Here is a 15,998-nt window from a genome sequence, read left to right on the forward strand (position 1 = left end):
CATACACACAAACTACAATCGAACATAGCTGTATTAATATACATTATACTTGATGATAATTAAATAGGTGAAACTATCTGAAATCTCCGAATAATAGTTTACTACTGATAATGATGAGGTATTTCACCAGTAGAGGGCAAAGTGGCGACTATCAGACTAAAGAATGACCAATCCATTACTCTTCGATATGCCTGCAATATTAGCATAAAAAGCTCCTCCCACTTAATACGTAACAGCGCTGTTTAAGAACAGAACGTAACATACATAGCGAGGATAATTGCTTGTACATGATGCGTGATATACATTTAGAATTTGCAAGGATACGGATTCGTAAATATATTACCAGAAAGATATGAATTTTAATAAATCTTATTTCTGTAAAAAATTTCCATGTTACTCCTCTAAATTAATATTAATTTTATGGCTATTTTGCCATATATGGCAAAATACCTACATAAATATTCGTACATTCATTACATTGTTAGATATTGTGAAGAAGAAAGTGTCAAAGGGAGGATTGTGTGTGTGTGTGTGTGTGTGTGTGTGTGTGTGTGTGTGTGTGCTGCCTCGTTTTGACAATTGAGTTAAGTAGAAGAGCGATAATAATGAATGATATGATTGCAAGAATGTGAAAAAAAAAAGAGGTCTGAAATTTGTCGATGTCTGGAGTGTGTTTGAAGGCAAAAGAGAGCTGAATGCAAGAAATGAGTTGCATCTGAACATGGAAGGTCATAAGCGATTGAAGAAGTTACTGTTTTCTGAACAAGTTGAAGTAATTGGGCAGGGAAACTAAATTTGAAATGGTTGAGTGTAAGAGGGAGAAACTTATGCAGGGAATGTATTTGTTAATCCTTTTTCGCGGAATAATTTGAAGAATAGAGTGGATAAAAATCAGCATAGGGGCTACTGAAATTAGTAAAATGTATATCAGTTCTAAAACTGGTACAAGAACTAAAGAGAATCGGCAATTTTTGTATGCCAATGCAAGAAGCATTCGAAATAAGAGGGGAAGAATTTTTGGCATTAATCAGTGCAATCTCACCAAAAGTTGAAGGCATTAGTGAAACTTGGCTGTCAGCAGAAGATGTGGTCACTGGAATTGAATGTGATGGGTACAGTATTTTCAGGGAGGATAGAGAAGATGGGACAGGGGGGAGGAGTACTGTTGATGATAGCTGATGTGTTATAGCCAAAGAAGGTAGTATATCAAGATGATAGACGTGTGAATGAGAGTTCATTTGAGGCAGTCTGGTGCGAAATAGTGACCAACGCAACCAAATATACAGTTGGATGCTGCTATAGGCCAGGGAGTACGGGGGGGGGGGGGATATTGAATTCATGCATCAGCAAATTAGTGCAATGAGTGCAGGTTTAGTGATTATTATGGGGGATTTTATGGTGATATCAGTTGGAAGGAGGAAATATCCCATGGCAAAAAGGAAATGGAATTCATACACCTTCTAAGAGATAATTACTTGAAACAGCACATAACTGAAGGGACTCGTGGTGTGAGAGTGTTGGACCTGGTTATTGGTTCAGAGGATACATGCATAAGTAAGGTGTCCTCGTTACCTTCAATTGGCGAGAGCGATCATGTGGTATTGACTTGGGAGGTTGCAAAATCTGTGGATTTTTCTGTTAAGAAGGGGTATATACGGAACTACAGGTTAGGTAATTATAAGACGCTTTGGAGTGAGCTTACAACCGTCCCATGCCAGAAAATATTCAGAGGAAAGATGTTAGCAGTGCATGGGGTATAATCAGCGGGTATCTGAGGGAGGCAATATCAGAATGTATTCCCATGGTTATGAAGATTTACAAGGTAAGCGTTAAATGGATGAGTAGTAGTATCAGGCTTGATCTGAAAAAAAAAAAAAAAGAAAAGAAAGAAAAGAAAATGTTATGCAGAATTTACATGGAGAAAGGTGAAAGATCAGTACTTACTAGCCTGAGCAGTACAAAGTTCAGGCTAGTAAGGTTACCAGCATAGTAAGAAAAGCTAAATCAGATTATGAGAAGACCTTAAGCAAGGGGATCAAGGGTAATTCCGAAGAGTTCTTCCGCTACGTGGCAATTAAAAGGAAGAATGACTTTGGAAGGATGACCTCAGTGGGCGCTGATGGTTTTGAGGTGACCAAATCAGATGTAATAGTAGAGTTACTATGTGACTATTTTTCAAACGTCTATCACCCAAGTGAGGATATCTCTGTACCTGTAGCAGTAACTGATGTGAGAATTGAAGTTAATAAATCAGAGGTACTTAGTATATTGCAGAATTTAAATGCAAACACTGATGTAGGTTTAGATGGAATATCAGTTCGGGGTCACGTGAATGTGCAAAGGAATTTAACTTACGTTTGAACTCTGCTATAGTCCCCAGGGAGCGGAAGGAAGGCAAAATAGTTCCTTTGCATAAAGGTGGCTCTAAGACTGCGGTAGTAAATTACAGACCAATCACCATCTCGGGAGTAATGGTAAAAGTATTGGAAAAGTTGGTTAAGGACAGAATTCAAGAATGGGTGGATCAGAATATGATACTCTATAGGGGCCAACATGGTTTTGTTAAAGGTCGGTTCTGCCTTAGCAATTTCTTTACTTTTTATAATAGAGTGACATCTGAGTTGGACAAAGGAACTGACTACACAGTGGTACTTCTGGATTTTGCTAAAGCTTTTGACAGGATACCCCATGGAACACTTTTACGCAGGAGCAGATGGGAATGGATACTAAATTGGTGATATGGATAGGAGAATGGCTCATGGAAAGATACCAGAAAGATAGTGTATGGAGGAGCAGAGTCCAGGATGAAGCAGGTGACCAGTGGTGTACCTCAGGGCTCTGTGCTTGGGCCATTGTTTAATTTGTATATAGAAGATATAGGAAATGACTTGAAAGGAGATGTTCAGTTGTTTTTTGATGATGCAAAGTTGGGTAGCGCAATAAAAAATCAAGTTGATGTTGAGAGTTTGCAAGATGATTTAAATAAGCTGGTAAAATGGGCAAAAGGAAATGGATGTCAATTCAATGTGGAAAAGTATAAAGTTATGCATTTTGAGATTAAAAGATTACCAGCTGTGTACTACATTGATGGAACAGTACTCCAAGAGATTGATGCGGCTAGGGACTTAGGGGTGTAGGTAGATAGGGAGATGAAGTTCAGGGGACACATTGCTAAGGTGTCCAAGATTGCACATAGAATTACTTGGTTATTAAGGAACACACTAACATCCAGAGATAAAGAGGTTATTATTCCCCTTTATAAAGCGTTGATGCTTCCACATTTGGATTACTGTGCTCAGGTCTGGTCACCCGGATTCCTTGGAGATGAGGAATTCGTGAAGAGGGCTCAGAGGAGAGTGACTAAGTTGGTGAGTGGTGTAAAAAATGCTCCCTACATTGATAGATTGAGAGCTTGTGGATATCAAAGGTTGGTTGAGAGGCAGAGAAGAGGAGATATGACAGAAACACTTAAATTATTAAAGGTTTTTATAAGATTGATGCAAGGGAAATATTTCAGCTGTGTGATAGGGATGGAAAAAGAGGGCATTCCTGGAAATTAAGAAGAGTATGGTTAACAAGAGTGTGAAAACTAAAATTTTTTGCTTGGAGAGTGGTGAGTGAATGGAATGCGTTGCCTGATTCAGTTGTGAGTGCTTCGTCTGTAAATGAATTCAAGAAAAGATATGATAAATATTGTTTTGCTAGTTTGGGTCTCCCACGATGAGTCTTCTGACTGCATGGAGTCATAATACCCGTATAATAATAATAATAATAATAATAATAATAATAATAATAATAATAATAATAATAATAATAATAATAATAATAATAATTATTATTATTATTATTATTATTATTATTATTATACAAGTAGAAAATTTCTCATAAATTTCCATAATTTATTTATTTATTCTGTTATAGGAGTCACTGTAAATCAACGTTAATAAAATAGTACAGCTTCTCCTCTTGACGTGTTGACCCCAATAGCCAGCGACACCTATTTTCGTTTCATATAAGCCTATATGATAAAATGCTTTTAATGATAAAAATATAAGGATGGAATTTCATTAGTATTGAAGTTATCTTCATAAACCTTTACATAACGGGAAGTGGTATGATGTCATTTAATAGATTGATCATTGTATGTCTGTTTATTCGTGAGTGTCTTCGGTAAAGATCTTGGTCGAATGCTGTCTGGGATGTGAAGAACTTTTATATGGGTCTTTCAAATTAATTCTTGTTAGCTGGTCTCCTATGTGAGCGAAGACCGGCTAACTCCCCTTTAATTTTTCATCACATAAAACCGACAAAAGCTATTAGCACATATTGCAGTTACTAAACATAATACATTGGCCTCAGAGACTTGCTTGCTTCGATATTAATTGCGAATAACAACAGTTTGTTTGTGTGTTTCGAGATTCGTCCAATGCGGATTTGGCCCGCAACTTAAGCATGTGACGAACTGTCAATACTATAATTGAAAATTAATTGTCTGCTAAAAGCAACACGATATTTTTGTCATATTTATTTTGTTCATGGGTGAAAAGGATAACAGAAAAAGCATCGTTTAAAAAACGTTTCTATAGGCCAAAAATAAAAAATAAAAAATAAAAATAAATAAAAAAATCAGTGACCAAGAGTTCCGCTTTTTCTTCAAACATAGCTTTGAATAAAATCAGAACTGTATCATTGAATCGAATTTAAAAAATACACACTTTCAAGTTGAAACATTTGTTTCCCAGACTGAAACTAAAGAGTACACACTGAGTTAGCTTTGCATTAGGAACATATCTCCCCCCCCTCTCCGATTTATATATTCGGTGCGATAACGAAGTACCACGCGAAATCAGCGTCATGTGCGACTACTATAAATGGGTACAATATATGGTTATAAATCCTTTGTACGCAATTAGTAGACGTTTGTCAGTAATGGGGAAACGTGGTAACGTCAGCCAATTTGTAGCGGGTAGATCGTTGGGACCCGGAGGGCAGGTGCCAGTATATTGGAAACAGCCGCACTTGTTAATTGGTCCCGCCCAACTGTATCAAAGGTGTAGCAGGACTGGATTAACCAGGAACAGATTTCCACCACGACTCACATTGGTCAGCCACGTATTGTTGATTCTAGAAGTGAGCGTCGGGTGTCATGACTGGTATCTCAGCAACAACGTGCAACAGTCACACAGGTCACCCACCAGTACAGAATTGGGGCAGTTCGACCCATTTCCATATGCATCATGCATCGTACCTTGCTTCTCCTGGGGTTCCCCAGTCGGAGACCAACAAGGGTACCCATGGTGACGGCCAAGCGTCCCGAACAAAGCCTCGCATGGGCCAAGGAATGTCGGCAAAGGATCCTCGACAGATGGAGGAAGGTCGTCTGGAGTGATGAGTCCTGTTTCCTGCTGCACTATGGTGATGGCCCGATTCACCCTACCCTTTGCACAGTTGAGGTTCAACACGCCGGTGGAGATGGTGTTATGGTCTGGGGAGCTTTTTCCGGGCGCCCTAGTTCCGTTGGTTATCATCCCACAAACACTAAATGGTGAGCGCTATAGGGACGTGTTACCGAATATCTCCATTCATATCTGTAGGAGGTCTATCCCGACCACAGTTTCGTCTTTCAACAGGACAACGTACCTTGTCATCGGGCTCGTACAATAACTGAGTGGTTGAAGGAACACGACAACGAATTCACCACATTGCCTTCGTCCCAAACTCCCCTGACTGTAACCCAATGAACGTGTTTGGGATATGCTAGAACGGGTGTGAGAACAGCTGATCCTCCTCCTCCTCCTCCTCCTCCTCCAAGTAATGAGCGTGAACTGATGGAGTTGCTGCAGCAGACATGGTTCGAGTTACTCATGGAGGATGTTCGACACCTTGTGAAACCTGTTCCTTGTCGTCTGCGAGCCGTGATTGCACAGAGGTGGACCAACGCATTATTAGGTAGGTTCCTAATGCAAATCTAACTCAGTGTATATTAGTTGGCACACATTGTCACTGGATGTTTAAAGTAGCTTGGGTTTTGTAATCGCATTTGTTTGTATTTATATTTTTACTTTTATTCTTCACTTTAATCGAACAATGCAAACTTCAATAAACCAACTCATGATATTTGAAGACTTTTTTTTTTCCCGATAACAAATATGAAAGGTACTAATTATGTAGATTTTATTAACTATTGTGAAAACTATAACTTTCGAAACTGGGAAAAATGAACCTTTCTGTTATAGTTTAAATAATTACATCATGAGTGATCTATTTGGAAACGGAAATATCGTAAATGATAATTGCGAGGATCAAATAGTGTTACTCTTTTTTAAAAGGTATACTATGATTTGTTTACAACCAAGTAACATCAGTATTCAGTGTGGTAGGGTTAATAGACGAACATTGGGAAAAAAAATCGTATATTTTCAAAAATCATGCATTGGTTTATTTAAGTTTGCATTGTTCGATTAAAGTGAAGAATAAAAGTAAAAATATAAATACAAACAAATGCGATTACAAAACCCAAATGAAGACTGTTGCCTACTCATATCAGAAGCATTTTATGGTCATCGTACTAAGCAGATAGAACACAAACCTATATAGATGCAAGTTACTTTTTGAACGTTACACGGTCTTCCTTGAAGGCATCTCGACAAAATGCCTTCAAGGAAGACCGTGTAACGTTTAGATTAACATATGTGACAAAAGAGAGTTTGGCCTACTTTAATCGCAAGATGACATATTATTAAGACAGATCCATCTCATTTTTAATACCCCACTTAATACCATTTATATATATTTCCTGGAGTATTATGACTATTTCAAAAATATATAAATGAAAGAATTACGAACAAAAAAAGCCTTCATCCTTTTTTGTTCGTAATTCTACCGGCAGGTGGCGACTGTACTGAAAGTCTCGGTACATTTCAGTCATGTGGTTATCCTATCAGTAATGAAAAAAAAAAAAAGGGCTATGCAGTTGTCATGGTCCCAGAATGTCACAGCAAGCGATATTTATCATCAGATGGCCCTGTATGCGGAAAGAAACTTTCATCACGTAGTGAAGATAAACCTGTGCTGAGTGTTCACGCATTGTTAGCGATGCCGGAAGGTCTGGGCGGCCGAGAACTTGGCCACGCTTTGTTATGGGAACTGACTTGTATTATCATACCGTCGAACGTTTTACCTAAAAATATTTTAATTCTCAGAAAGAATTTCTGATATTCACTGCTTGCAGCGGATTTTACATTCTTATGTGATTAAAGAAGTGTTTCATAATTCTGAAAAGGTATTTCATAGAATACCACATGAAACTCTAATACGCAAATTAGAACAAACGATATGACACCGGTTAAGTGAATGGCTGCTGGACAGATATCAAAAAGTGGTATATGGAGGGGCAGAATCGAGGCGATTCTGAAGCATGTGACTAGTGGTGTGCCGTAAGGTTCAGTGATTGGAGCATTGCTGCTTAATTTGTACATAAACGATATAGGAAATAAAGTGAAAGGAGATATTCAGTTGTTTGCTGATGATGTGAAATTAGGTAGAGTGATAGTTAATCAAGGCGATGTGGAGAGCTTGTAGAACGATTTAAATAGGCTATCAGTATGGGCAAAAGTTAATGAGTGTCGGTTTAAAACCACGCTACCGGCCAGGATGTATATATACGTCCACATTTCCATGGATGCAAAGTGCATATTAAAATTGTAATACCATTGATATTACATTGAAATTTATGATGGATACGAAGGTATCCATCATAAATAAATTAAAATCATTAACCACCTTACATAGGTAAGGTGGTTAATGTCGAAAAATATAAAGTTATGTACTTTGGGATAAACAGATTACAAGCCGTTTATCACATTGATGGCACTCTGCTCCACCAAATAGATGAAGTTAGAGATTTAGCAGTGCTGGTAGACAGAGAGTTCAAGTTCAGAGGACATATTGCTAAGGTTGCTCATAAGATTACTTGACTATTGAAGAACACATAAACAAATAGAGATAAGGAGTTGTTATTCTTCTTTATGAGGCCTTAATACGCCCACATCTGGATTGCTGTGCTTAAGTCTGTCCCTAGAGTTTCTTGGGGAAGAAGCGGTGGAGAGGACAGAGGCGAGTGACCAAGATGGTCAGTGGCCTGTGGAATGTGCCCTATGAGGATAGATTGAAGGTGTGTGGATTGAGAAGATGGTTGGTTGAAAAAGAGGGATATGAAAGAAACATTTAAGTTGCTTAAAGGACTTCATAGGATTGATGCACGGGAAATGTTTCAGAGCTTGCCTAGAAGGGGCCAGAACAAGAGGGTCATTCCTGGAAGTTGAATAAACGTGTGGTTAGTAGAGATGTGCGACTATAATTTTTGCTTGGGAGAGTTGTGAATGAGTGGAATGGGTTGCCAGAATCAATTGTGAGTGCTTTGTCTGTTAACCCTTTCTGCCCTAGTGATTCCGATCGGAATCACTAACTTTCTTGATTCCAATTCTGAAATGATTCATTGAAAATGAATCATTTCATTTTCAATGATTCATTGAAAATGAAATTTCCATGAATCATTGAAAAAAATACATTTTCATTTTATGAAAAATGAAAATGTATTTTTCAGAAAAATAACTGATACCCTTGCTTTTTTAGACCTAAAAACAAAATAAATAGAAAGAAAACTTTTTTCACTTGTAAAAAAAATTCAGGTCAGAAAGGGTTAATGGGTTCAAAGAGAGGTATGATAGACAAAGCACTTCATGGAGGTGCCTGTACAATAATAACAATAATAATTTATAAATGTCAATTACATTTAACTTGAACAGACTATTAAATGACTGCTATCAACTCTGCTCCTTACTTACATTTATCAACTAAGGAAACAAGTAATTTAATTTTGAGAGGTTCTGATATATATATTTTTTGAATATGTTTATTATTATTATTATTATTATTATTATTATTATTATTATTATTATTATTATTATTTTATTCACATAATTGATACACAATCATCAATTCTACCCAAGAATCTAAGAATAGGCCGTCAGGTGGCGTCCAATATTGTCTCTATTTTATGCTGCCACCAGTTATCAGAAGTAGGAAAGCCATATTTTTTGCATTCTTCTTCTTCTTCTTTGGCAGTACAGCCTCATGTAGGGCCTTTGCCTCCCGTTTTTGGGTTTCATAACTCACTACGAGGTGGGGGTCGTTACTCCCACGCTCAACCATGTGTAATTACACATGGTTGAGCGTGGGTTGTGAGTCTGTGAAGCGTTCTGTTCTTAAGACCGGTTTGCCTCCTTTGCGGGAGGAAAAACCCAGATAAACTGGGGAGAAAAACCCTGCAGTCCATGCCCAAGACCACTTGGCTATGTCTGAGAAAGATCCTTAGCTCCTCACGTCAGCGAGGAGTCGAACGCAAGAATTGAACACGACACTCCATTTCCAGGCATATTGTTGCGGAGCGCGTGATCACTCGGCTAACCGCACGGACATTTTTTGCATACATGCCAAGCTTGAGCTATCTTGCTGCAGGCGCTGATTCTACAGTCTCATCTTTCTGATCGCATAATTTGTATTTGCTGTTATTATTGATGTTCAAAGTTTTTGCTCTGATAGCATTAGTTTGTAATGCCTGTTCTTGAGTTTGAATTTCTAGAATGAATCTTCTGTTTCTTTTTTAATATATTCATATTGTAGCCATTGCCACGTCTTGCTCACGTCAATTTTGTTTTCAGTATGTCGAAGAAATTATTATTATTATTATTATTATTATTATTATTATTATTATTATTATTATTATTATTATTATTAACAAAGATTTGTTTGATTAGGCATCCTTAGAAAAAGTCCATATCTTCGAAAAAGTATACTCGTAGCTGTTGAAAGTGGTTAATGTGTAGATTTAAATGTAAAATGCATTACGCTGAATCACTTACCACCTGTCCTTTTCTGCGCATATTTACGAACATAAATAAATCGAATTCTTTGTCAAAAAAATGTATTTGAAATATTACAGTGTCGTCGACATTTCAGAATACAAACCTGAAAGATGAATTCTTAATATTTTTAATGTGTTTTTCATAATTTTTTGGCAAGTGGCCACATTGAAGCTCTTAAGACGTTCCAAAAGTAGGTGTTCATGTTTACTTCAAAGAAACAACGAAGTATGGAGAATTTTTATCACAAAATATCACAAGTAATTTTTAGCAGACGGACACTTCTATACAGAGAAGTTTTTGTCATCACTGACGAAACTGGTTGTTCAAACAGTTCAAACAAGGGCGTAAAAGACTGGTTATCCGATATCATCCAATATATAAAATGTTAATAAGTCAAAATACGTTGGCAACGTCTTTGTTTCATTTACGTTTGTATAAAAGTGGTTCAGTTGGGCAGTGTAGGAGCTATAATGACGTGTGGTCAATCATATAAAACTACTATGAACAACATGCATTGAAAATATGTAGCGAATTGTTTACAAGACTTTCAATGCTTTCCTTTCTTGGAAACATTTTAAAGACAATGCAGTTAAATCATTTCAGCATCCAACTGAGTGGCATCCTTAAGTTCTGCTTCCACACAAGAAGAAATATATACTGTGAGGAGGAATGGGATGTTATAATAGCTGAAGACTTTAACAAATTTCACAAATCTTTTTCTGGACGATTTTTCCAATACGAAACTATCAGTAAATGTTCATTAATGCCATTAACTAAAACTGATAATGATTTTCTCAACGAAAACAATTGATAAAATGAACTACACAGCTATATACGAGTATCTGAGTCAAAGTCAAGCATCTATTGAAAACTTCTATAAAATATTTCACCCTTTTCTCGAAACATAAATTCGGAACTCAAATATTCATCAGAAAGTTTAGCTACATGTGTTGATCACTAGGAACCTGGAGATATCCATGAATGTAATGTAAAATGATTTCACGCTAGCAATCAAGAATAATGGTCTGGATCTCTCCCACTTCAACTTTCATATCTTCAGTCTCTATGAAGTTGAAAAGAAGGATTTTCCTGAGGGGTCTAAAGCGGAGTAGCAGGGCATGATTGATTAACCAGTGAAATGCTGTTCTCAATGTTTCATGGTCACATTTTTGTGGCTGACGAGACTAAGTCATGTAATCTATACTGCAGTGAGCTTCTATTGAACCACAATTATATAGTTCATGTTTTTAGAGTGTTTATCTGAATTACAGAATAACTATGCTATACATGAAATTATTTCCGAAAGTAGAATTTAATACATATTTAAAACACATGGTATAAAAATACACTGCGGTCGAGAATTTGTTGCATATGCTTTATACATCATACAGCTGCGCAAGCACGCATGCGCACCCACACACACAGTTTTGTACTTAATTTAATATGACAATTGCAGTCAGTCTTCCTAGTATAATTTATTAGTTTCTGTTCTTGAACGATTCTCGTGGATGTTACTAGGAATAAAGGAGATTGGCTTCTAGTACCGAGTTCACCAAATGACGCACTTTTCTTGTGGATTCATCGGGGAACCCACGGGGCATTGAAAAGCTTTTGCAAATTCTTCGCTGTTTGAAATCGCACCGATCACTCTGTAAAAGAAAAACAGCAGTGTTATGTTGACTACAAGCATGCGCACTCTCTTCCAGAAAAAGATAAATTAAATAAGTTTATTTAAATAAGTAAATTAAATAAATTTACTGTATTTGATGACAAGTTGCTTACAGCGGCTTTCAATCAAATTTTCCCATCCCATCTCATTAACTAGATTCGATTTCTCCAAGAACCAAATATACAGCAACTTAAGTAAGCATTATCGAAAGCATAATTGTAACATCTTACCTGAATTTTCCAGGGGGATAATTACCTTGAAGATATCGAGTCCACAAAGTGGTTGACAGCGGATTAACAGTGCACTCCATCTAGAGTAAAATTGGTAATTATTAACAGTCAGAAACGGAAGCAAGGATTTTAATTTTTTTTTAAGTTAATTTTCTTCAAGCATCCTCTGTATAATCAACTGATGCACAAAATAGTACAAACATTACCAAAAAGTTCTGTTCTCAACTGATTTATTGCGAGGTTTGTCAACTTTTTTATATAAACATAAACATTTCAAGTTCCTTTTTAAAACCTGTCTTCTTCTTCTATCATTTTAGTTGAAATTTCACATGGATAAACTATCTTAACAAAAACAAATCACAGCAATGGTAAATTTTAAATAAAAATATTTTTCTCTCTCTCTCTCTGATTCTGAGTAGTGTGGAAGACAGATCATAACGTAGGCCACTTAAACAGGTGTCTATGTCGCTCTATGGAAATGGTGTGCATCTTTAGCTGTACGCTGCCAGAAGAAAGACCACGATAGGTTCGAGTCTAGTCGGCAACTAGAACTGACCATTACAGACAATGATTCGAATCTTAAAATTTAGGGCCACCAGATGGCGGCAGTTGCCTTTCCTCCTCTCCCCCACAGAAAGCCTTGATTCATTCATAGCTTGAGTTCACAGTCATTGAAGGCTGAAAGACGGAGACCCAGTTATTTAGGAGTAAAAGAGCTTCCTTTGTTGACTAAAAGGCGTTATGAGCGTTTTTTTTTTTTTAATTTTTTTATTTCAGGTATAATTATTTTATTTTTGGAGATACTGACTACTCAGCCTTGTTGGCTGAGTGGTTAGTATATCCGCTCTCCAAATAACATGGTGCGAGTTCGAATCCACTGTTGGGCACGGATGTTTATGAATGCTTTTAGATAGGAGATGAATTTCATCTCCAGGTGAGAGAAGATAGCACTGCTTATTGCAGCCCTGAAGCGGACTGAAAAAGTTTCATGTTTGGACTCGCGAGCAGGGTTTCCAGAGACTACGTAAAAATAAATTTTAAAAATATAAAAGTTGGTACAAAATTAATAAACATAGAAAACAAAAATCCTTAGCCCACCCACTGTAAGTCCGAACAGGCTTACAACCCTTGTGGATGGGTGGGAATCACATGTACCTACACACTACTAGTATACATACAAAAACAGAAGTTTAATTTTTCAAAGTTCAAATAACATAAATGAAACCGTACCCATGCATATGAAATGAAGAACATTTGCCTCATTGTAAACTTCTCTAGACCAGGAAGCTTTCTATCAACTCCTTTGGTTTTTTTCCATTCATCGTAAGCCTGTAATACGGAAACAAGTTCATGATTTAGGTTATAAATAAACAATAATTGGATCCTCATTAATTTTATTTAGAAGTGATTAATATTAATTTCAACAGTTTAAGCGCGCATTCTTCGGGTCACTTTGCCTTTTTTGTCAGGATGAAAAACCCGGGTTTGTGGAAGGACAAATCCTGTCACCATCCGTATGGGTCTCTGTTTCTATGGGAACAAGAAATTCTGTCTGTATAAACAGAAGATATGTTTAGTATAACGGCAATGGATGTTGTGGCAAATAGCATAGTATGCTACATACTAATGGCTTGTTAATTAATTGATATTGAAAAAAAAAAAAACATTAAATCAGTATAAAAAAGACATGATGTATGCGAAGTAACGTACAGAGATTTGGGCTGCCGGCTATTTTTTTTTTTTTTTCATTCCCTCTTATGAAAATATTTTGCTTTTTGTTTACTTCTTTAGCGAATGGGCTTGTTATATTTCAATGGTGAAGACTTCAAAGGTGCTTTTTGATATTATAATTATGTTGTGGATACCCGTTAGTTGATGAAGGATCACGTTTATTAACACCTTCAAATCCCCACTCTCAAACATGCATTTTGGGGAGGAGAAGCGAGGATATTCTCCATTTAAATTCACTTTCATCCATAGAAGTGCGAAATGCAATAAGAATGTAAGCAAAAAAAAAATATTTAATAATAAATAAAAATTACTTTTTTTTAATATTCTCTAAACACGAAACAGAATAATTTATAAAGTACTGTACAATCACTGAATAAAAAAAAGTTTTACTTACCCTTAAAGCAATTCTCACTGAACCGATATCGGCAATGTTATCAGACAAGCTTTTCTGACCAGAAACCTGAAAATTAAAATAGAAGAAGGTTCGCTGACTTATTGACCAAGCATTATTATTATTATTTCTGTTGGAGTAGTGGGAGTAGTATCAGTTGAATTAGCATACCACTTAAAAAAAAAAAAAAACGAAAAGAAATTTGAGGTTCATTTTATTTTAAATGTAATTAATGCGTTTTGATATCTAACTAACACCTTTATTGGCTCATTAGGCTTAGCTCTGAGAGAAGGATATCGTTGTTGGACAGTCTCCAGAATGACCAATTATACTTTTAAAGCAGATGTGCGAACTAATCTATAATTTAATCGCTAGAAGCCTTTTGGCAATTACAGATGAGCACCTGCCAATAGAAATGCAGTTTCAAAGGTGCTCATTGGGAGAATAATAATAATAATAAGGAGCGCTGAAATCGTTTGATGGGTATTCTTATAGAACTTGCAGTTTGTTTTCCAGATTAATTAAAAGTGAAGACACTTTCTTTTTCTTTTGTTGAAATCAATGATCGATCATAACACACGCACGCAAGCTCTCGCAAAAAAAAAAAAAAAAAAAAAAAAAGTTTCGTTCGTGTCTGCATTTCCAATACGTGATTTAGTTTTATAAGTTCGAAGATGGAGGAGAGTAGACACGAACGAACACCTTTTTTTTTTTTTTTTTTTTTTTTGCGAGAGCGTGCGTGCGTGTGTTATGATCGATCATTGATTCCAACAAAAGAAAAAGAAAGTGTCTTCACTTTTAATTAATCTGGAAAACAAACTGCAAGTTCTATAAGAGAATACCCATCAAACGATTTCAACGCTCATTATTATTATTATTATTATTATTATTATTATTATTCTCCCAATGAGCACCTTTGAAACTGCATTTCTATTAGCAGGTGCTCATCTGTAATTGCCAAAAGGCTTCTAGCGATTAAATTATAGATTAGTTCGCACATCTTCTTTAAAAATATAATTGATCATTCTGGAGACTGTCCAACAAGGTATCCGGAGAGTTCATCGAAAAACAGTTTACCAAAAGACAATATTCATCGAAGGCAATTAATCGAACAACAATTCATCGAAAATCAGTTTATCGAACAACAATTAATCGAAAAAGTCCGATGAATTGTCTTTCGATTAACTGTTTTTCGATGAATTTGCCTGTAACCAACAAGGATATCCTTCTCTCAGAGCTAAGCCTAATGAGCCAATAAAGATATTAGTTTTTATGTTTATGTTTGTCCAATGCTAATTGTAGCCTTCCTAGGATGACTTTTTCTGTTACTTTGCTGAGGCAGGAAGGAAGACTAATGGGCCTGTAGCTTTGGGGGAGTTGTGGGTTATTACCAGGCTTTTTCAGAGGGATGATGTCAGCAGTTTTCCACGCTGTGGAAAAGTACTGGAATCTTAGTATGGAAATGGTCATATTAACTAGATGAATTATGGCCTTTCTTGTGAGTAATTTTATTATTACATTGGCGATGTCGTCGGGACCAGGAGCCTTTTTATTCTTCAATTGGGATATAATATTGATTATTTCTGTTGGAGTAGTGGGGGGGGGTGATGATTTTTGAATCATCCTTAGGCTGTCTTAAGGCTTTTCTGACTTGACGAGATGAACTTTATAAATGAGATTAATATTTAAGTTTTCGTAAGATGGGCTGCACTGATTTTCCAGATTGTCAATTAGGGCTTCTACTTTTTCTTCATCTCAGTGTGCAATTCCAAGTTTGGTCTTCATTTTGGTACGAAGAGATTTTAGAAATTTCCACATGGAGTTATCTGTAGGAAAGATAACTGGGTTGTGGGAAAGACTTCTGGGTTGGTTTCCGTAAGTTTAGATTCCCATTCGGAATTCCTGTGTTTCTGGAGAGCTTCTCGAACCTGTATGTTCAGGTGGTTTTGTCATGCGAGGCTCCAGTGTTGTGATATCGCTTTCTGGTTTTGTTTTTAGTCCTAATCGGGTCCATTATCTCTTCCGGAATCCAACTGGACGCGTAGAAGACA

The 15,998-nt window shown here is 36.5% G+C and overlaps 1 protein-coding gene across 1 annotated transcript in view; it reads right to left on the reverse strand.

Moving 5' to 3' along the window:
- Nucleotides 1-11,219: 11,219 nt before the first annotated feature.
- Nucleotides 11,220-15,998, reverse strand: part of LOC150094939 (neprilysin-11-like) — a 70,542-nt gene continuing 65,763 nt past the window's right edge. Inside the window, exons 19-22 of the mRNA XM_090410850.1 lie at nucleotides 13,951-14,016; nucleotides 13,056-13,154; nucleotides 11,826-11,905; nucleotides 11,220-11,575 (exon numbers count right to left, since the gene is read on the reverse strand). Of these exons, the coding sequence (XP_090266976.1) occupies nucleotides 11,476-11,575; nucleotides 11,826-11,905; nucleotides 13,056-13,154; nucleotides 13,951-14,016 (345 nt within the window). The 3' untranslated portion in view covers nucleotides 11,220-11,475. The remainder of the gene's footprint in view (nucleotides 11,576-11,825; nucleotides 11,906-13,055; nucleotides 13,155-13,950; nucleotides 14,017-15,998) is intronic.

Source organism: Typopeltis vanoorti, chromosome 21 (assembly GCF_054136105.1).
Source record: "Typopeltis vanoorti isolate ZY-2024b chromosome 21, IOZ_Tvanoo_1.0, whole genome shotgun sequence".
In the NCBI taxonomy this organism is placed as follows: Eukaryota; Metazoa; Arthropoda; class Arachnida; order Uropygi; family Thelyphonidae; genus Typopeltis; species Typopeltis vanoorti.